At 46.2% G+C, this 22,885-nt stretch overlaps 1 protein-coding gene across 2 annotated transcripts in view; it reads right to left on the bottom strand.

Annotated features, from left to right (window-relative positions):
- The window catches only part of DNAJB6 (DnaJ heat shock protein family (Hsp40) member B6), a 57,204-nt gene extending 38,346 nt beyond the window's left edge, over positions 1 to 18,858 (bottom strand). For both annotated transcript variants that reach the window (XM_061199003.1, XM_061199004.1), the window contains exons 1-2: positions 18,698 to 18,858; positions 860 to 951 (exon numbers count right to left, since the gene is read on the bottom strand). In XM_061199003.1, the coding sequence (XP_061054986.1) occupies positions 860 to 924 (65 nt within the window). In that variant the 5' untranslated portion in view covers positions 925 to 951; positions 18,698 to 18,858. The remainder of the gene's footprint in view (positions 1 to 859; positions 952 to 18,697) is intronic.
- Positions 18,859 to 22,885: the final 4,027 nt, after the last annotated feature.

The raw sequence follows: 22,885 nt of genomic DNA, 5'->3' as shown, positions 1-22,885 counted from the left end.
GGCCGCCTGGTCCCCACTGTTTCTTGGCCAAGGTCTGACACAGGGATATTCTGCAAGCAGCTTCAGGTATGCCCAACGGCAGTCAACCTGCTGAATTAGTTGAGCGTTTTTAAAAGAACGACCTGGTTCAAAAATCCTTCATTTCCATCTGCACACCTGAGTCTAGTAGTATCAACTTCATGAAGCCTTGAAAAGCTAGCTCCTACAACACAAACCAGAACCTGATTCCCTATTATTCCAGGCTTACGCATTAGTCTGGAGCTAGGCTAAAAATCTATCAACCTTCTGCTGTATGTTAACCCTGAATTAAATTGATCCCAGTTTACCTTGAGAGCTGCCCGTGACCTGAGACTTGCCTCAGATGCCTCCTGTGGGCCAGGCCCTGATCACAAAGGTTCAGCCAGGACAGACAGTAGTGCCAGGCTCAAGCGTGAACGTGGACCAGGACAGGGTCATGCAACGGGAATCTTTAAGCAGCTACACCAAGGATGTTATGGTGACAACCCTACGAGCGCCAAGGCAGCTCCACTTCCAAGTCCAGCGTCAAAGTTCTTTGGGCTGATTTCACATCCTCAGTAAGTTTTTGATCTAATTCCAGCAAAAATGGAATCCACTGTCCCAAGACAAAGTGACAGAGGAAACCAAGTGCCCTCTTCTCCCTGAATGACAGGTGGTAAGGTGGGCCTAGGTCTGAGGCAAAAGCTAACCTGTTAAATGCTGTCTAAAATTCAAACTAGACTGCAGCAGTCAGAGACTCACACCAGCTGAAGTGCCGTTTCTAGGAGCGATATAAAGTTACACTGCAAATGACCAGCACACGAGTGCACAGACTTACTCATTCAGAAATACGATTACTTACGCCTTTTTAATATCCTCGGCTGAGGCATGTCTGTGCACGCCTAGAACTTCATAGTAATCCACCATGTTTTAACCGGCTGTTGGAAACGAGTCCTGCAATCAGAAATACGTGGTCAGTGACAAGACTGCCAAGGCTGGGCTCATCTTGGGGGCAGGGGCGGACAGAGCAGGGGTGAGGGGTGTCGCCTTGCCTGGGCACTAACCACCAGCCTGTTGGGCCGGGGCCTCGTCTGGGAGCTGATTCCAAGGCTCACACCCTAAGACCCTTCCCGACGTAGGAAAAAACGCTCTGAAATAAGCTAAGAATAGTCTCAACTAAATCAAACCGACAGGTGACTCTGCACCAGCCTTGGGGCCCGCCGGCCACCAGCTGCCAGGCCCCTGTTGAGCAGCCCAGGGCATCGGTCCCCCCCTCACGCCCTGCACTCCTGTGCCAGGCACTGGGCAAGCCCGCGGCCACCTGACAAACATGCTGTCCCTGCCCTGGGGGCGCTACACAGGAACGGCAGACACCTTCCACAGCCGGGCAGCCCTCGCTAGTGACCAGCCAACACCCTCCCACGGCCCCCGGCTCTGACTCAGGGCTATTCCTGTAGCTGCCCCTCCGGCCTCCCGTGCCCATCCGTCGGACGTGAAAACAAACACTGTCCCCCTGCTGGCAGTCCTAGTGAGAGGGCACCCAAAAAAGCAGGCCTTCAGGGGACACCTGCAGTGCGTCCTCCCCATCACTACACGCGCAGGATGACGAATCCCTGCTGCTTCCACCACCACTACGAGGATCGAGCCTCAGGTCCCACAAACCGAACACAACCTACACACCTGCTCCCTTGTAAGATGTGACGTCTAAGTCACCTCATTAAGCCAGTGACCAAAAACTTACATGAAACAGGCCTATTCCACACAAGAGTAAAAAGTAACTTCACCCGCTAAAGCAAAGTTCTTCTGTCAAGCAGCTATGCTCAAAACTGAAGCTAGGGGACTTCCCTGGTGGTCCAGTGGGTAAGACTCCGTGCTCCCAATGCAGGGGGCCCGGGTTCGATCCCTGGTCGGGGAACTAGATCCCGCATGGCACAACTGGCAGTCTGCATGCCGCAACTAGGACCTGGCACAGCCTAAATAAATATTAAACAAAACCAAACAAAAAAATATCAGCATAGTTTAAAAAAAAAAAACTGAAACTAGGCTTTCAGTAGCCTACCCCCAAATTCTAGGATCAGATTTTCAAATGAAATGTTCTGACTGTAAACAAATACATGAGATCACAACCTCCCTGAGGTCCCTTTGCTGGGGTTAAATAATGTCACAACTGAGAAATATCCCCATCTCAAACAGGATGCACACGTGTATCCTACTTCTACTTTTCAACACTGGGGAGCAACCCATGGTAAAAGAAATGTGCTGCATCATGACTCAGCACGTAGGTGCGCATATCAGCCTGCGCAGCCCTCATCGGACGTTTACAGAGGACTCCACATACAAGGGTCAGGAAGCAGCACACACAGAGAAAAGCCCCTCCATACCAGTCCACGGACTTCGTGCAAAAAATAACTCAAAGATATCACAGGAGAAGCAAAAATAGAAACCCCTCCTACCACCTCAAAATCTCTAGAAATGTTAGATAAAAATCCAACAAACACATCGGAAGAGGCAGCTGAGCTGAAGCAGTTAAAGTGCCAGAAACAGAGAATTAATTACACCAAGAACGGGGATCCCGAGGGGGCGGGGCTGTTGCTGTGCTTTCAGGATGGGACTTGCTTTTGTGGCACTAATGGCTGCAATGAAAATCCATAATTTAGGCTCCTCAAAAGGCTGTAACTGGGCTTCCCTGGTGCCGCAGTGGTTGAGAATCTGCCTGCCAATGCAGGGGACACGGGTTCGAGCCCTGGTCTGGGAAGATCCCACATGCCGCGGAGCAACTGGGCCCGTGAGCCACAACTACTGAGCCTGCGCATCTGGAGCCTGTGCTCCGCAGCGGGACAGGCCGCGACTGTGAGGCCCGCGCACCGCGATGAAGAGTGGCCCCCGCTCGCCACAACTGTGGAAAGCCCGCGCACAGAAACGAAGACCCAACACAGCCAAAAATAAATATAAATAAATAAATTAAAAAAAAAAAAAAAAAGGCTGTAACTGCAAGAAAGGGAGACGAGAAAAACTGTCCACTGAACTGCAAGGGAGAGGAAAGGGAGCACCCCTGAGAATCGAAGCCTTAAGCCTTGGAACTGCAGAATGGAATCCCATTACCTTCATTAACCCGCAATGCTCCAAGCTCTCCAAAACCACCAAATACTATCCCAGGGTGGGGAGGCAAAAAGGGCTGTGCTGGAGAAACAAGTACCTCTACAACCCACGTTGTGTACATCTCACCGTTGTGGAGATTTTTCAACACGCTATGGAGATCTAACGCCCAGCGTGGTGACTACCGCCAACAATACTGTGTCATATATCCAGAGCTGCTGAGAGACTAGATCTTAAACGTTCTCACCACAAAAAAAAAAAGTTAATTTCATAATGTGAGAGGTGTTAGCTAACTCAGGTGGCAATCACACTGCAAGACATAAATGAATTCAAATCAACATGTCTCAAATCAATTATATGTCATTTTTTAAAATAAAAATTTAAAAATAAAATGTAACCTTATTAATGAGAGGGAGGAGTGCACAGGCATCTTTGTGAGAAAGCACAAAACAGGACTTTAAAATTTTTTTAAATTTAACAAAACAGGTATAGTGGGCATAATTCTAAGTGTTTAGTAAAACAATAAGAAAATTAAGATCAAAGATATCCTAAAATTGAATTTGGTTTGTTTTTCCAGCTTTATCCAGATACAACTGACATATAACCTTGTGTAAGTTTAAGATGTGCATCGTGCACCTTAATTTTATTAAAATTGAATTTTTAAAAAAAACTACAAATGACCTTTGAATAACATGGGTTTGAGCTGCACAAGTCCACTTGTATGCAGATTTTTTTCAATAAGCATTGGTAAATTTTTTGGAGATTTGAAACAATCTGAAAAAACAGAAGAACCATGCAGCCTAGAAATACTGAAAAAATTAAGAAAAAGTTAGGTAAACCAGGAATGCAAAAGATGTAATGTAGATATATACCAGTCCATCCCTACATAGATATAAGGTGACTGATATTTAATACAAAATTAGTAACATTTTAGTTTTTGTTCTATAACTTTGTTTTCAAAGAATTACATAACCACACAGTATGTCTCTCCCTCCAGTATCAGCTTATCACAAGTGGTTTTTTAAAAATCTAACAATGTTTCCAATACTGTATTATGAATGAGTGTAATACTGTATGTCACAAAAATATTGATTCATTCATTAGTGTACAGGCTAGGCTATCGTGAAGCAATCATATCGATTACACTAGGCTACCGTAAAGCAATCATACTGCTGCTGTTTCATTATTGATGTACGAATTATCATACCTATAAACAAACGTGAATTTCATTCACATTATCTTTTCATTTTTGTCACATAGATACTAACAGACAATTCATCTTGTAAAAATATGATGTAAACTTACGTTATCAATAAATACAATACTGTGAATGCAATTCCTCTTTTTTATGATTTTCTTAATATTTTCTCTAGTTTACTGTAAGAATACAGCAATATAATACATATAACATACAAAATACATGCCAATCAACTTTGTTATCGGCAAGGCTTCTGGTCAACAACAGACTACCAGTTAACTTTGGGGGAGTCAAGAGTCATACACAGATTTTCAACTGCGAGGGGTCAGCACCCCTAAAGCCCCACGTTGCTCAAGGATCAACTGTACACTCTTTCGAGAGACCAAAAAAAATTCAAACTCCTGGGGCAGGCAAGATGCACAAGGCAAATTTAGCCTGGAAATTACTACCCAGAATAGATGGCCAGTAGGAGCACAGCAACCTCACATCTTCTGGAACCAAAAACCTGACCACTGGCAAGAACATCCACAAAGCAGCAGAAAATCAGCATCCCTTCATCTGTACTTCAGAGGGCTAGTAATTAACTCTCTGTAGGTATTTTCACTTTCGAGCTCCAGTTACTGCTGCATGGGGACATCTTAGTGCCCAGCTATGACAAAAATGCTGGGAAACCCTACCAGACCACTGTCACCAATGGGACAAGGAGAGAAGTCTCAGGATGAAGCTGCCCTCTCCTAACAGTTGAACCACTGCCTGAACCACATGTGACCAGAGGTCACCGGTGTGTCAGATGCCACTGCTTAGACATCTTTGCTCCCAGTTCAAAGCTCATGTTCTCCTAAGTCCAATCGATGTGTCCTGTATTTGCAATAATGTGCCAGTGTCTGTGCAGACAATGGTGGGGAAGAGCAAGATCCTCAAGGCAGTCGGCGCAGACATGGCAAGATGGGCTTAGACTCGGCCGTGCCCGCCAAGTGGTGAACGCTGTGACCGCCTAACCACTTACCACATCCCCCGGGAAGACTCATCTGTCCCACAGGACCGTCACGGGGACTGAAGGAGCACGTGAGCGTCATCAATTAACACCGCCTGGGACACAAGCCACACTCGGATGCTGGCTGTTTTCTTCCTTTCTAAATGGAGACTACCCCAAGAAGGAAATGCAGATGAACTGAGTGACGCCCATCAGACGCCCGGTCTGCAGCCAACTCTGCACACAACCACTGCCTTCACTACAGTCCTGTCCAGCTCCAGCCAGCCCACCGCTTGAAGCTGACTCTGATTTAACGTCAAGAGGAAAAGCTTCCCCCATTAACGTCCAACGCGCACGTTCAGGGCTCACGCTGTTTGACCTCCCAAAGCCCTCAGCACCCACGGGCTTTCCGGCTGTGGGGTCTCCTGGTCTGCCTACCTCTTGCCCGCCTGCTCCCCGCAATCGGCCTGTGAATAAACAGTGGGAACGCCGGGGGCTCAAAGCCCCCTTCCCACCCTACTCCTGTGTTTTCATCCACTCTGTTATTTAAATACCGTTTATGTAGCAATGATTCCCTAACGTTAGCTCCAATCGTAGATCTCACTTTGGCATTCAGACACAAACAGACAGATGGCTACTGACGTAGCCACTTGGACGTCTGACAAGACATCCCAAATAGAACATGACCGAATTTAACTCTCAGTCCTTCCCACTCCCACACCTGGCCTTTCCCTATTAATTCTACCCCAAGCTGCTTGGCTGGAAACCTTCACCATCACCAACACTGCTACGCCGCCACATACACACAAGAAACTAATCCACGGTTCTGCCTGGTTTACCTGCAAAATACCTCAAACCCCTTCACTTCTCTTGATCTTCAGTGGCACCAGATATCCTACTCTGAAATACTGTGGGAGCCTCCTTCTCACAGCCAAGATGAGCTATAAATATGCAGATGCTATCATAACAGACACTACCTACTGTCCAGCACCAGACAACCCAGCTCTAAAGGACACTGTCAGCTCCCCTGGGGAGTCATGGAGTGACACTTCACTGCGCTAGCTAATGCTAGGTCTGGGATAGCAAAGGTACCACATGAGCCTAGGATATGCTGTCAATCAAGAAAGTAAAGATGCCAGCAGAAAGCACAGGCCGGGTCAAGAAAAACACAATTGTGGAACTGTGCCAGCTTGGAGGTAACTAAGAATAAATGATAACTAAGTGCCATCTGGGCTCCAGGACTGGTGTCTGTGGCAAGAAAAGAACTTTGGGGGGAAAACTGGTGGGATGTGAATAAAGTCTGTAGTTAACAGTACTGTACCAACATAATTTTTTAGTTTTGATAAACACCAGGGTTACATTTGTTATGTTAAGGAAAGCTAGGTAAGACGTATACAGGAAAACTCCTGCATTATCTTCACAACTCTTGTAAATATACAATGGTTTCAAAGTAAAAAGTTCAAAAGTCAGTCAAAAAGAGAAAAAAGTACAACCATGTCAAAGCGACATCGGAGCAAAATTGATGAAACATCCACAGATCAGATGGGATTCTGAGTATCAAAAAGAATGGCTGCCATGCATTTTTTTCCCTCCAGTTTCATTGAGATATAACTGACATAGAGCACTATGCATGTTTATGGTGTACAGTATGACAATTTGACTTACATACATCATGAAACGCTTATCACAATCAGTTTAGAGAACATCTATCACCTCATATAGATACAAAATAAAAGACACAGAAAAAGTATTTTTTCCTTGTGATGAGAACTCTTAGGATTTACTCTTAACTTTCACATACAACACACAACAGTGTTAATTATATTTCTCATATTGTACATCAAATCCCTACTACTTATTTCTCTTATAACTGGAATGACTGTCGTGCATTTAAAGTACACATACCAGGGACTTCCCTGGGGGTCCAGTGATTAGGACTCCGAGCTTCCACTGCAGGGAACTAAGATCCTGCATAGCCACAAGGCGGAGCCAAAAAAATAAAAAAAGTTTTAAAAAGCACACATAACAGCAATAAAAAAAAAAAAATTAAGCATTTATTGCACTGCCTCTCCTATGCAAACTACGTGTGAAACCAAATAGCTGATGAGCCAACCTTCTTTTTATAGATGAATTCCAGCACACAAATGCAGAAGAAATGCCGGATTTTGAAAATACTATTATCTTGAAACCCCCAACACAGTGATTCTCAAAGCACAGACTTGGCCCAGCAGCATCAACCCGGTCTTGTCAAACAAAAATGACCTTTTAAAAAACCGAGTTCAAACCACCGCATAAAGCCTTCCCACTACAATAAACACTAACGAGTCCACACTCTCTCTGCCCCAACAGACTCTGGGAGCAGCCCTTAGTTCTGGACGGCTACCTCTTCTTTCTGAACAGTGGAGCCTGCAGGGAACTGTCCCTCTAGGTCTTTCTTCATGTTACATAAGGCATTTGAATTTCTCTTCCACACAGATGTACTCAAACATTCAAGGGCTTTATCTTCATGCAGTTTTCACTCTCTAGGCTAATACAGCCTCACATTTCTTTGCAGTTAACTCCTAAGAACACTACCCTGGTCCCTGCCGAGAGCAAGCTCCAAAGCTGCAATTCCTTGGTACCCAGAACCCAACACTGATAATGAGGACACGCTCCAGCCGTCACCAACAAAAAGTAAGACCACCGTTGCCGCACTTCCCTCTCAACTCCCCTAGGAAACACCAGAACCCGATGACCAACACAGACTTGGCTAAGCTGTGGTCTTTCTGAGCCTGCGGTCACTGTCTTGCCTCCTATTACTCACTTTGTACGACTGTGGCTCTTCAGACAAGTGAAGTTCACAGCTTTTGCCCATAAATTCCACCTTGGATATGGCGGCCCATCGTCCCAAATGATCAACCCTTTTGGATACCAATTACACCATCAACGCATTCACTCTCAGTAAAAACAACGCTGTAATTGAGTGAATTTCACTATGTAAATTTAATATTGAAAACAATCATGATACTCTTGGGACCAAGTCACCAAGTTTAGGAAAACACAGACCTGTAAACAAGTTAGGCATATACAACTAAGAAAGTATGAACAGAGTGTTGGGGAGAGGTTATGGAGACAGTGGGGCAAAGAAAGAGGTTATGGAGTCAGCCTGCGCCATCAAGCCGTGCTGCGAGTGCAGGGCTCAAGTACTTGATGCTATGGACACTCTCTCTTATCAACACTATCTTTTTAGTATTCAACCAGTGCCAATAAGATTAACAAATTTTAATACAAACAAATTAAAACGTGCTCTAGAAACAATAAAGTGACAATACCCCAAGGTCTAGAAACAGAGAACCAAATGAGGTCCCTTATCCCGAGGATACCTCCTTGGAAACCTGAGAAGTTGGCTTCAGTACTGATCCCACAACCACCACCCTGCAGTGTCAGCCACAGATTAATTCACTTCTTGCTGCTTCAGAATAATCAGGCATAAAAGAAACAATCTAAGTTTTGACAAAATCCATAGAAGGTTAATTGCATTCAAATTACTTTTGACTAACCCCGGAGTTTTACACAAAAGAAAAAGCCACTTATAGGAATTCCCTGGCGGTCCAGTGGTTAGCACTCCGTGCTTTCACTGGTGGCCTGGGTTCAACCCCTCGTCAGGGAACTAAGATCCCACAAGCGAAAAAAAACAATACAAAACAAAACAGCCACTTACACACTTGTATCAGGAATTCCTCTATAGAATTCAGTATTTCTAAATATTTTAAGTGGCCGTCACCTAGCCCCTCAGACTGGCCAAGTGTCCTCCTCCCCAGAGAAAACTGTAAGGCTGGAGGATGAGTGAGAACCTGGACCCCCCAAACACTTCCAGCACCCACCTCCATTCCCGTCATCTCCGTGCTCGGCTGGCACTACAGGAGACAGGAAACACCACAACACAGGGGCCCTCGGGGCACTGAGACCGCTCGACCTGCCTTCCCTTCTCAATCGCCCCTGGATGCAGGGAGCAGCGTGCTTCCACACCCCGCCCCCGGGGGTCAGCGCATCTCCCCCTCAGCCGCGGAAAACGAGGCACGGTTTCTGTGACAGAACGCTGCGTGGAAACGCAGACACAAACTTTTTAAAAGCACAGTGTCCACGAGGACTTCAGGCAGGTGGGAACTGCTGCCGGCAAACACCACCTCAAACCGAGCTGCCTGACCCGCACGCCAAACAAAGTCACTTACACCTACAGTTATTAAAACTAAACAGCACTGGAAACTCAGCCCCTCAGTCGCACGAGCCCCATTTCCAGTGCTCAGCCCCCAGTGTGACTACTGGCACCCACCCTGGAAAGGACCAGTGTGGAACAGGAGTTCTCAGACAGACAAGGCTGGTCCTAACAAAAATCGATTCAGGCTTAAGGGGAATCTGGGTGAGGAGTGGGAAGATGCTCATTTCTAACAACAATTATCAAAGTTCTTAAATTCCCACTGACACGATCTACTGTACGTTAAGGAAGCTGGAGAAAACCAATGCTTTAGATTTTCAATTAAGAAAAAAAAAGAATGTTTCTTAGGACTAGTTTGTTAATCTATGCAATTTCCAACAAAACAGGTCTAATATCAAGTAAAAAAATTTTAACTCTGCCTCTTTAGTAAAGCCACTAACTAGCCTAATACCCATTAACCAAAAATAACTGCCTCTTGGGACTTCCCTGGCGGTCCAGCGGTTGAGACTCCACGCTTCCACTGTCGAGGGCACAGGTTCAATCCCTGGTCAGGGACCTAAGATCCCCGCAAGCCACGCAACGCAGCCAAAAAAAAAACAAAACAAGAACAAACCCTGCCTCTTCCAATAAACTTATTCGCCTTCAATGTTAGGAGTTTCAGAATACACACTTAAGTCTCATGGTACCTAAACTCATGTGCGGACCACTTGAGTAGAAAAGTGTACACCTCCCCAGGACATGTGCACATACTTATATACAGGCACCTCAGAGATACTGTAGGTTCGGCTCCAGACCACAATAAAGCCAATTAAGTGAGTCACACAAAGTTTTCTGGCTTCCCAGTGCATATAAAAGGTTACTTTACATTATACTGTCACCTGTTAAGTGTGCAATGGTATTATGTCGAAAATAACAATGTACCACATATCTTAATTTTTTAAAAACCTTTATTGCTAAAAAAAATGCTAGGCATCATCTGAGCCCTTAGTATCTTTCTGCTGCTGGAGGATCTTGCCTCCATGTTGGTGGCTACATGGCCGTGGCAATTTCTTAAAACGAAGCCATGAAGTTTCCTGCATCAACTGACTCTTCCTTTCACACAGATTCCCTGCAGCATGCAATGATGCTGTTTGGTAGCATTTTACCCTGAGCAGAACTTCTTTCAAACTTGGACTCAATCCTCCCAAATCCTGCTGCTGCTTTTTCAACTAAGTTCATGTCCTATTCTAAATCCTTTGTCATTTCCACAATCTTCACAGCATCTTCACCAGCAGTAGATTCCATCTCAAGAAACCATTTTTTTTTTGCTCTCCGTAAGAAGCAATGCTTTTCTGTGAAAGTTTATCCTGAGATTACAGCAATTCAGTCACATCTCAGGCTCCACTTCTAATTCTAGTTCTCCTGCTGTTTCCACCACATCTGCTGTTACTTCCTCCACTGACGTCTTGAAGCCCTCAAAATCATCCATGAAGGTTAGAATCAATGTCTTCCAAACTCCGATGAATGTTGGTATTTTTACCTCTTCCCATGAATCACAAATGTTCTTAATGGCATTTAGAATGGTAAGTCCTTTCCAGAGGATTTTCAGCTGACTTTGCCCAGATCATTAGAGGAATTGCTATCTATGGCAACTACAGCCTTACGAAATGTATTTCTTAAATAACAAGGCTTGAAAGTCAAAATTATTCCTTGATCCGTGGGCTGTGGAATGGATGTTGTGTTAGCAAGCATGAAGACAACATGAATCTCACTGTACATCTCCATCAGAGCTCTTGGGTCACTGTCAAGGAACAGTAGTTTTTTGAAATGAATCTTTTTTCTGAACAGTGGGTCTCAACAGTGGGCCGCAACAGTGAGCTTAAAATACACAGTATACCATGCTGTCAACAGATACGCTGTCATCCAGGCTTTGTCGTTCCAAGTACAGAGCACAAGCAGAGTGGACTAAGCATAATCCTAAGGGCCCTAGGAGTTTTGGATGGTAACTCAGCACTGGCTTCAACTAAAATCACCAGCTGCATTAGCCCCTAACAAGAGAGTCAGCCTGACCTTCGAAGCTTTGAAGCCAGGCATTGACTTCTCCTCTCTAGTATGAAAGTCCTAGATGGCACCTTCTTCCAACGTAAGGCTGTTCCATCCGCGATGAAAATCTGTGGTTTCGTGTAGCCGCCTTCATTAATGATCTTAGCTAGATCTTCTGGATAACTTGCTGCGGCTCCTCCATCAGCACTTGCCGCTTCGCCTTGCACTTTTATGTTATGGAGACGGCTTCTTTCCTTAAACCTCATGAGCCAACCCCTGCTGGCTTCAAGCTTTTCTTCTGCAGCTTCCTCACCTGTCTCGGCCTTCACAGACGTGAAGAGAGTGAGGGCCTTGCCTGCGTTAGGCTGTGGCTTCAGGCAGTGTCGTGGCTGGTTTGGTCACCTGTTCAGACACTAAAACTTTCTCCTCAACAGCAATAAGGCTGGGTTGCTTTCTCACCATTCGTGTGCTCACTGGAGCAGCACCTTAATCTCCTTCAAGAACGTTCCTTTGGGGGCTTCCCTGGTGGCGCAGTGGTTGAGAGTCTGCCTGACAATGCAGGGGACACGGGTTCGAACCCTGGTCTGGGAAGATCCCACATGCCGCGGAGCAGCTAGGCCCGTGAGCCACAATTACTGAGCCTGCGCGTCTGGAGCCTGTGCTCCGCAACAAGAGAGGCCGCGACAGTGAGAGGCCCCCACTCGCCACAACTAGAGAAAGCCCTCGCACAGAAACGGAGACCCAACACAGCCAAAAATAAAAAATATATATATATATAAAAAAATAAAAATAAAAATAAAAAAAAACGTTCCTTTGCCTTCACGACTTGGCTGTTTGGAGCAAGAGGCCTAGCCTTCAGCCTGTCAGCTTTCCACACACCTTCCTCTCTCAGCTTCAGCATTTCTAGCTTTTGATTTAAACTGAGAGACATGCGACTCTTCCCTCACTTGAACACTTGGAGGCCACTGAAGGTTATTAACTGGCCTAATTTCAATACTGTTGTGTCTCAGGAACAGGGAGGCCAGAGGAGGGCGAGAGAGATGGCGGGTTGGTGGAGCAGTCAGAACACGAGCTGTCTTGGATGGGCGGGGTTTTTAGGGCCCCAAAACAATTCCAACAGTAACATCAGAGATGACTGATCACCGTAACATAATAACAAAAAAATCTGAAATACTGCGAGAATTACCAAAATGTGACCCAGAGATACAAAGTGAGCAAAAGCTGTCGGAAAAATGGGGCCAATAGACTTGATCGATGCAGGGTTGCCACAAACCTTCAATTTGTAAAAAAGGCAGTACCTGAAAAGTGCAATAAAGGGAAGCGCTGTAAAACGAGGTCTGCCTGTACCTGAACTACTACTATGTACATCAAAACCAAAAATAAAATCATAAATGATGAAACTAAGAATACTTGTATGTACTTACCAAGCATTACGGTTTCACATCATAATTAGCTAACATCTCAAGGTTCACTGGAAGGAGAGAGCCTAGACAGTTTCCTTCACAACTGACAGAGGTGGTCGCTACGTGTAAACATCATCTCCAACGTGCAGTCGCTGCATAGTCTTTTACTCCTTAGCCAGTTTACTAATACAGGTGTCCCCTGCTTTTCCAGAGTTCTCTTTACAAACACTTCACCTTTAAGAAAGACCCACATTAATACCTTGTTTTTGCCAGCCCAAGAAATCCGAACAGGATTTTCACTTCTACAGAAAAAGGAAGCATTAGAGGCGGTGCCCACCCCAGCAGTGAGAGCGGCCCCGCCAGCTCCTTCCCGGAACCACACTCGCATCTCAGCATCCAGCCGCCACCGTGAGCCTGTCTGTGAGCACCTGTGCTTCATCTCGGCTGACGGTGCGCGTCCACCAGCAGGACAGGTCCTCAGGTAGCTGCTTCTTCACCTTATGACATTCCAGGTCAGGAGAGGTTTCCTAGGAAACCCAGAAACTCTTCTTTCACAGAGTGGGTGAACCTGTCTCAGTCTAATAGTCCAAGTGCCATCATCTGGAAATGCTCCCACACGGGCACATGCACCAGAACACTGCAAAACACTTGAGCCGGCAGCTGTAAACCCCTCCAAGGTGCAAGACTCTCTCTTTCCTCAGCCTTGCTCGTCTCAACGATTAAGGAGCATGTCAGGATGGACGTGTAAAGTCAACTTAAAATGGTCAACTCAGTAGAAGCATTTACTTCCCCTCCTCCTGAAATATTCATAGAAGATTTTAAACAAGCACCTCAGGTGACAGACACAAATATCCATCTAGAGTGTGAGGTGCTCCACGATGAGTCAGCTCTAAGAACCCAAGTTTTTTGAACAGCTTAACTGGCCCCCTTTTTAAGTTATAAAATTTTGACTTTAATGAGTTATCTAAAGGAGAATTTCCAAGTCATTACACATGCCCCATGTTCTTAACAACACTTAAAGAATGTATGTTCCCTGTATAAAAAAATAAATAAAATAAAATTCAAAAATTAAAAAAAAGAAAAAAAGAACATATGTGCCCAACATGATTGCTGTGATTCTGAGACCTCTGGCTACTCTGTCCCAAATCTTGCCCATCCACACAAGTAAGATGTGTAACTGGGCTGAACTGACCACCTTGGGACTTCCCTGGTGGTCCAGTGGTTAAGACTCCACTCTTCTACTGCAGGGGACGTGGGTTCGATCCCTGGTGGAGGAACTAAGATTCCCGCATGCCGCACAGTGCAAGCCAAATAAAAGATTTAAAAATAGGGACTTCCCTGGTGGCGCAGTGAAGACTCCGCACTCCCAACGCAGGGGGCCCGGATTTGATCCTGGTCAGGGAACTAGATCCTACACGCATGCCGCAACCAAGAGTTCGCATGCCACAACCAAAGAGCCCAGCTGCTGCAACCAAGGAGCCCTCTAGCCACAACTAAGACCTGGCGCAACCAAATAAGTATTTTAAAAAGATTAAAAAATTTTTAAAATAACCATCTTTCCACCCAACAGTCTGTTCTCAAATTATCTCTCCATCTAACATCTAAGAAACCTTGCTCTGATTGCAATAAAAATCCTCCTTCATTCCTTCCCAATCCAAGAGACTCCATATTGAAAATGGAGCTGAAGGGGGAAAAACAACCTTCCTCCTTCCAGAAAGCTTTTCATTATTTTCCACCCCATAGATCGCTATTTATATTGCACACGGTTTTACATAATGCAATTTGTCCATTGAAGACATTCCTTGTCTTTAGCTTAAAAAACCAGAAAATCAAAATACTCACTACTTTTAAATTGGAAAAGGACAAATCTTAAACATCTTCGTTTAAATGTTGAATTCATGTTATGACATAAAACTGATTTTCTGCAATACTACTTGCTTAATATAATGGAAATAGGCAAGTTTAAAAAAAAAAAAATGATAAACGTGGCCAAGTTTCCTACACGTCATTTCATTATCTGATGAATTCCCAGCACACACAGAGGTAGGGGGAGAAACACAGATGAACTACCAATCCTTATCACAGATCATCTACTTACAGTTTGTTCTTACTCAATACGCCTTAAAGCATTCCTGAAACAAGGGGGGACTTCCCTGGTGGCGCAGTGGTTAAGAACCCGCCTGCTAATGCAGGAGACACGGGTTCGAGCCCTGGTCCAGGAAGATCCCACATGCCGCGCAGCAACTACTAAGCTCGTGCACCACAACTACTGAGTCTGCGCTCTAGAGTCCGCGAGCCACAACTGCTGAGCCTGCTTGCCACAACTACTGAGCCCGCGCGCCTAGGGCCCATGCTCCGCAACAAGAGAAGCCCGCATACCGCAGCGAAGAGTAGCCCCCACTCACAACTAGAGAAGCCCGCGCGCAGCAACGAAGACCCAACGCAGCCAAAAATAAAAAAAAACAAACAAGGGAAATTATTTCCTCTATAACTCAGGATCCAAGACCATTCTTTCAACTGGCAATCATCACCTATTAGACACGTGAGGGCATGACTAACTCCATTTCATTAAAATAAAAAAATACATGCGAAGTACTCAGTCCTCGTACTTGTGAACTAAATTTGTATGCTATCTGTATTTTTTGTCCAACCTTCCTAAACTCTGGATTCCATTATTAACCACAGAGAGTAATCAGGGAACAGACAGACCGGGAAAAAGGATCCAATTCAACCAACATTTTCTGAGTACTCTGGGTCCAGGACAATGCTATAGTCACAAAGGAACACAATTAAAATTCCAGGCCTGCCCAAAGGACCTCACAGGAGGGCCCCAGTGCGCCATCACACGCACAAGGCAAGCTCTAAATGTCTTTCTTGGTAAAAGGCAGGATGAAAATTTCAGAGTGCACAGAATCACATGCTGCACAAGGAAATCACCATTCCAGGGACAACTGATCCTTGCAAATGAGCTTAGGAACCCTAAAATACCTGGAGTATTCTGACATACAACTAGTAGTTCTGCCGCATGGCCATATGCAATGGTTGGTGCTTTTTACTTAAAATGGCCGTTAAGTCCTTACAAATTTTATATAGGACAACAATTTTAAGAGAAAGCCAAACTATGCCTAAATAACATAACTTCTGAAGTAAAGAGACAGATATAAATTAGACAGAACCTTTTCTACTTTGATGTACACTGCAACCCTTCTAACTACTTTGTTTTTTTCAGAAATTTCCCCCACCTTAAAAATCACGTATTTTTTAAAAGATTTACTCAGTTCAGAAACAAAAGTTTTATTCTCTGATCAAAGAATGGACAGGCACGAGCTCACACTCTAGAGCACACTCTCCAAAGTTTACTTCTTTCTTAAGTGGGATATTGAAATAAAAGGAATCAAATGTCTACCAAAAAATATAAAAGTCTGAAAAACACATTATAATCTACAATAAAAACATCAAATTTTTTCTAGCTGACATATCCAGGAAACCATTTTCTCCAATGAGGCTTTAAAATTGTCTTTCTATACACTATTCTTACCCTCACCAACTTCACTTTTCTTCACTTACCTCACTGTTTTCACGTTTGAAGTTCTCTCAAATTCTGTTCACCCAAGAGAAACTACAGCACTTCTTACATCTTGCCACTGATCCCATCCTAATTCACTAATAAGCCTGCAGTTAACCTGCTCTCACCACTGGGTGGTGTCCTGGACAAATTTTAAGCAAAAAAGATTTTTAACACAGAACACCGTCCTAAATTCTAGATCATTTCCAAAGAAGTGAAAAGGCCAAAAAAAAAAAAAAAGTTTTCTAAAAATTCTTTAAAATATCAAAAGACTGATTGCACTCAATCCTTACCAACAGACACCACAAGTGACATTTAATCATCCTTTAAGCGTTAACCAAGGTAGCAGCTGACCTTGAACACGCAGTCATACAGACGGCACCCCAGTGGAAGGCAAGAAGTAACACCAACGTCACTAAGATGACACGCTCAGGATTACACTGCGATGCTGAAAAGCCAGACTGAAAATAACCGTGCCCGCTTTAAAACTAAAAAATGCACAGACCATTCCACCCCAAACTCGGTATTTGAGTTTGCTAGGCTGAAAACTGTCGTTGCTGGTGAGGAGGATAATTATATTTGTTTGGAACTGTCCAAAATAGAGCTGATACAAGGGAAAATGGTTCTACCCTGGGTTCTACCACCTAAAAAAAATGGGTTTGCTTGAAGAGGGAAGCGATTGCATGCCACTGGTTGCAGGTATCACACCACAATGCCCTACGCTGACTTAGTATTCAGAGTATTACTCAAATAATACTCTCCACCCAGCCCTCCAGGTGAGTCTCGGTCCTGCAGCCAGAAATACTTTCCAAATCTACCACTTTGAGGACAAGAAAAATTTAAAACACTGATATTTTGAAGAGGATGCTGAACACATGTCAAAGTCTTTGAAAGCCCTTAAATTCCCAACTTCCTAATCCTGCACAGCACCACACAAAGCCTGCTTAGGCAAATCCCAAAAACCAACTTCTCATCCCCTTCTGTTCCACTTCCTGTCAAGTCATCCACACCTAGACCGAGCCAATTCACTCCCCAAATTCATGACTCTGCATAACCCCCAAAATTCCACAGCTCCCTGGATAGTGTGCACAAAGGGCACTCATATTTCTACTACAGCCCTTACAAACACTCAACTCCTAAACCCACAGGAGCTAAGTTTTCTGGAAACAGGAACATTCTGGATTAAACTTCCCAGACGGAATCGGGGAGGGTGTGGTGTAGGGAGAGGGCGGAGGAAAGAAGTAACAAAATGCCTTTCAGACACCATGAAAACATTCGGATGTGCGTAACTATTAGAAAAAGAGTAAAACCTGAACGAGCAGCACACAAGTTCAAATGCTAAGAGTTTGTTTCTCTTTCCTTTTTTGGTCATTCGGCCGAACTCTTCCACTAAGTCAATTACCTGCCGTAAAAGATTCTAGCCATAAAGTCTTACTGCGAATCCACAACGGAACTAAAAACGCTGAGAATACAAAGGGCGCCGCTCAGTCCACCCTTCCCAGGCAGCCCCCCGGGTGGTGGTGAGATCTTTTCACCACCGCCATGTCCTTCCCGCGTAGCCGGGAGAGGTACGCGTCCGACGAGCGACCCACACGCTCTGAAAACGTTTCGCGAGACAACACAAGTTTGCAATTTCCACTTCTTGCGTCAATTCTTTCCTTACTTGGGAAAAAGTTCACAGAAACTTCAGCTATATAAACTGCGGTGCACCCCGAAGCGAAACCCAGCAAACTGGCTTTGTAAATAAGCCGAAAGCCAGGCGTTTCATTTCCATCTCCGACACACTTCGGAAAAGCCAGCGGGGAGTTCCCGACACGCGGCCTCGCGCCCCCCGCCCGCTTCCCGGTCTCCGCACTAGGCAGCGCGGCCTCCCACGAGCCTCTACTCTCCCTGCACACCTACCTCCTCTCCTGGCTTCAGGGCCGTCTATGTGGGGCCTTAAAACCGAGGAAAAACCCACCCTCCCACGCGGCAGCGCCGCCCCCGCCCCCGCCCGCAACAACCGGCGCGCGGCCCCCAGGACGCCGGGAGGAGGGGAACCCCCAGGACAGGGGGAGGAGCCCGGGGGAGGAGGCCGCGAGGGGCGAGCTGGACCCCGGCCCCACACGCGGCCCCCGGCCTGCCCCCCGCCTGCCCCCGGCGCCCCCGACCCCGGTCTCACACCAAGCCCGGCCCCCGGCCTGCCACGGCCAGGGCCCGGGTCAGGTGGGCCGCCGGGCCCGCCCCCCCGGCCGCTGGCGGCCCTCACCGAGGACGCGGGAGCCGGCGGAGAAAGGCGCGGCGGGGCGGCGACCGGGGCTCCTCGGCTCCGACACGGCGGCGCGGCTGGCGGTAGCGGCTGGGCTGCGACGGTCCTCGCGCTTTCCTTTCTCTCCTTTCTCCAACAACAAACAGGAAGTGCGTCACGCGGCGCCGGCGGCGCGGCGACGACACTTCCGCCGGCCCTGACGCCGCGCATGCGCCCCGCCCCGGCCCTCCGCCCCCGCCTTCCCGAAGGTTCTGCGCGGCCCGGGACGCGGCGGGCAACGCGCGTGCGCAGTCGAGGCCCCGTTGCCGGCGCCCGACGGCAGTTCTCGTGGGGTCCTGTCGGTGGGTCTGCGCGGCCGGCCGGTGTCCCCGGGGCCCAACGGGTGGGCCGCTGACCCGCCCTTCGCCTGGGCCACTGGAGAGCCGGGGGAGCCGTGGGTCTTGTTCTTCCCACTTGAGATCAGAGACCGTATTTTGAGGAGCCGTTTCTTATGTAAACCCTCCCTGTGTTACGCACCTAGTTCTTAGCAGGTGACCAGCAGGTGACCAGTTAGCAAAAGAAAACTGTTTTACTCGGAGTCAATTCCCCATTCCCTCCTTTGGTAGGTTATAGAAATCCCTGGTCAGGGGAGGCACAGCGGTGTTGGGTGTTAGCAACTCCTGGTGAAGCTGAGATGACCTCGGCGGGGCTGGAATTTCCTTCAGCGCCTGCGCAGCTGGCTCCGCCGCACGCAACCGTACCTGCCGGCCGGTCCCCGGGGTTTTCTTTCCCTCCCGGGGTTGACAGTGCTGGCGTGTGACAGCTCACATTTAAATGAGTCCCTACTCGACGCAAGTGGGAGCTAACCTCGGAATGCAGGCAGCACAGAGACGTGGAGGCTAAATAGTAGGCTAGCCACAAATAGCTTGGTCTTCCTCCAAAAAATAAATAAATATTTATTTATTAAAACATCTGCCAGTGCAGTGAGTTAACTGTGTCAGCAGAAGAACGAACCAGTACCAACAAGGCGTCTCTAGGCGTTCCGGGGGAACAAACACCCTGAAAATTAGGTAATACTCCATATTTAAGGAGCTCTTTGCGGACAACAGAGAAGATCTTCAAAGATTACAGACTTATTCCAAAATTAGCGTTAGCCCAGGTAGCGGTGCTGCTGGAAACTCTACTCCACTGGAAGTCGCTTCAACATGGAACCGCAAGGATCTGATCTGGAGTGGAAGGCCTTTGGAGAGGCGTGGGGAGGCTGGTTGGCCTCGGAAGACAGTTGGAAAGGCCTTGGGCTGTTACCTGACAGGCAAGGGAAGCCAGGCCGTGACGAATCTGTAGTTTGCAGGATGTCTGGAAGAGGAGGGAGGCTCTTGTGACTTTGTTTCCTCATCTCTAAAATGGGGATAAAGGCCTCATGTGAAGGTTAATTGTATGTGCTTGGCTCTGTGCTTGGCACATAGAGATACTCAGTAAATCACAGCTCTTCTGTGTCATGGCCTCTCGGAGAAACTGTTAAAAGGCATGGACTTCTCCCCAGCAAAACGTGCAAGTGATAGAAAATTTGTAGACACAGGCGTGCACGCACACACATCCTGCCAAGCCCACCTGTGAGTCCAGGAACCAAAGGTGAAGGTCCCGAATGACAGTTTAGCAATTATTCCTCTACTGCGAAATTTATCTTTGATCGAAGAATAACATTTGTAAAAATTTGCCCTGAGGCAATAAATGCAAGAACAGAGAATGAAAGAAAAAAGTACATGCAACGTTATTGATCACAACTTTGCAGGTAATCAGTTCCTCCTTATCAGGAATACTCTGCAGGCCATAAAAATAATAATGTAGTTATTAACATCAAATGTATCCAAGATGCATTATTGATATAGTGATCCCATTTTTGTAAAATCGTATTCGTGTGTGTGTGTGTGTGTGTGTGTGTGTATGAACATATACATATAATTTTCCCTCTTTGCTTTTGAGTTCTTAGCTAAGACTCCCTATAATAAAAGACAGATACAGGAGAAAAACAAATGCAAGTTTATTAACATGTATACCTCAGGTAGACATAGGAGACACCAGGAAAATTTAGTAAACTCCAGGAGGTATCCAAGCCATCATTTTAAACACCATCTTCAAATAAAGACAAAGATGTTGGGGGAGGGGGAAGAGGGGAGGGGAGCCAGTTAATGGAGGTTATAAGGAAAAGCACAGTAAACAAGGGTAAGGTTGTTATGCAGATTTCAGTCTGCTGCCTTCTCCATGGATAAGCGGTTCTGTGATTTAGAATCGTCCTCCTTTTCCGGGTACAGAGGGGGAGATGTGTTAGAAATGGAGATTTCCCTTATAAATGTAAATTTCCCTACAAAAGGGTAAATTTCCACTCTGTTCTCAGAGTTTCTCCTGCTTCTGCAGTTTCTCAAAAAAAAAAAAGAATGGCTCAAAGTAATCCTTATGCCAAAGAGGCATATTGTGGGATGGCATATTCTGCTACTTCAACCTAGACACACAGAAAACTGGAAGAATAATAATGAGTATTTCACGTAATTCTCACTTTCTTCTTTCTGATTTTAAGTATTGTTTGAACTTTTGTGTTACATATAAAACATTTTTATTTTATTTATTATTACTTTTCAAAACTAATAAAATCACGTTTATGAAGTTGAAACCATGAGTCCTCCAGAACTCCGTAGTAGTGTGGCGTGAAGTGGTGAGAGATTGAAATACAGCGGTGAGATAAGCATGAGTGTATTTTCATTTCCCCATTTCGTGTGCATACGTTGAACACCTACTGTATACCAGCACTATGCTGTTCCCCAGGCGCACGTAAAAGAAGGCAGGACTCTTTCCGTCCAGGACCTTCCCATCCAGTGAGGAAGACAGGTCCATAAGCCGGAGGTTCCAGGGCTGTGTAGCCAGAGCTATTAAGATCTAAGATTACAGCCTCCAGGCCCAGAGGAGAGACATCCAAACCAGGATGAGAATGAGGGCGGCGGGGAGGGGCGGACAGATCAAGAAAAGCATCTCAGAAGAGGCCAATCTTGAGTGAGTTTTGAAAGATAAGTAGGAATTCATATTTGAAGCCCTGCGTGGATGGAGAGAGTTCCAGACAGAGGAAACATTTCCAAGGGTGGCCAAGAACATAAATGAATGAATAAATAAATAAGTAAGTAAATAGTGCTATTTTAAAAACTAAAGCTGTTCCACATTGTAGGAATGGCAACAAGATTCTTATTTCAGAAGGAAAGCTCTTTTTTGGTTATGCGAAGGTAAGGATATCAACAAGGTCTAGAGGAAAGAGAGGCAGACTGAAGGACCGTGTGATGGGTGAGACTTCTTTGTGGAGAAGAGCATCTTTGCAAAAGTTGTGACAGTTTTAACTGAAGAAGGTGGACAAGACCGAAGGCCTGGGGGTGGGGGAGTAGAGGCCTGAGAAGGGAGGACGGCTGGAAGGGGCAGCCTTGCAGGAAGGGCCCAGCCGGGGGCCCAGGGACCTGAGAAGCAGTGATCGCTGATGTCCAATTATAAAGCATTGTTTCCAAGTGTTTTCATTCCTTTTGTAACATCTCAGGTCTTCAGAAATGTTTATCAACCTTTACAGCCTGGTGGTATCTTTGTGTGTGTGAAAGGTAGCCTTGAGAAATGAAGGAGGGGGCAGGGCCTGTGTGCAGGAGACCCTGTGGGCAGGGCCTGTGTGCAGTGACCACTGAACGGGTCTCAGCCTGGGGACCCTAGAAGCGGAGCCCTGTGAGGGGACGGGTTCTGGACTTCTTGCGGTCACTTTAGAGGGAGACTCAAATTATTTAATTGGACAATGAAAGGAAACGGTGACTGTGAAACCTTGGAAATGTTTCCAGGTTATAGAAGAAAAATCTTGAGCATCTGTGTTTGACTAGGTGTGGTGGGGGTGAAGGAAAGGGGAAAGGAAAACTCAATTCCACCATGCGAAGGTTTTAACCAGGAGGAGGAGCCAGTCTGGGTGGAGAAGAGAGAGTGAGGATGCGGGCCATGGGGAGAAAGGTGACAATGGGAATCTGCTGAAAGTACCCAGCAGACATTGTCACCGGTTACCTGGGACTTCAAAGACCTATCAAAGCTGCAAATCAAGGTTTAAGAGCCTCGTTGCTGTGGGAAAAGAAAGAGAAGCTGAGGGAACAGCAGGCAGTAGGGGGCCCTAGAAAATGGTGTGTGCTGCACTCAGAGAAGAGG

Source organism: Eubalaena glacialis, chromosome 8, assembly GCF_028564815.1.
Source record: "Eubalaena glacialis isolate mEubGla1 chromosome 8, mEubGla1.1.hap2.+ XY, whole genome shotgun sequence".
NCBI classification, from domain to species: domain Eukaryota; kingdom Metazoa; phylum Chordata; class Mammalia; order Artiodactyla; family Balaenidae; genus Eubalaena; species Eubalaena glacialis.
This window is presented reverse-complemented; position numbering and strand designations above follow the sequence as displayed.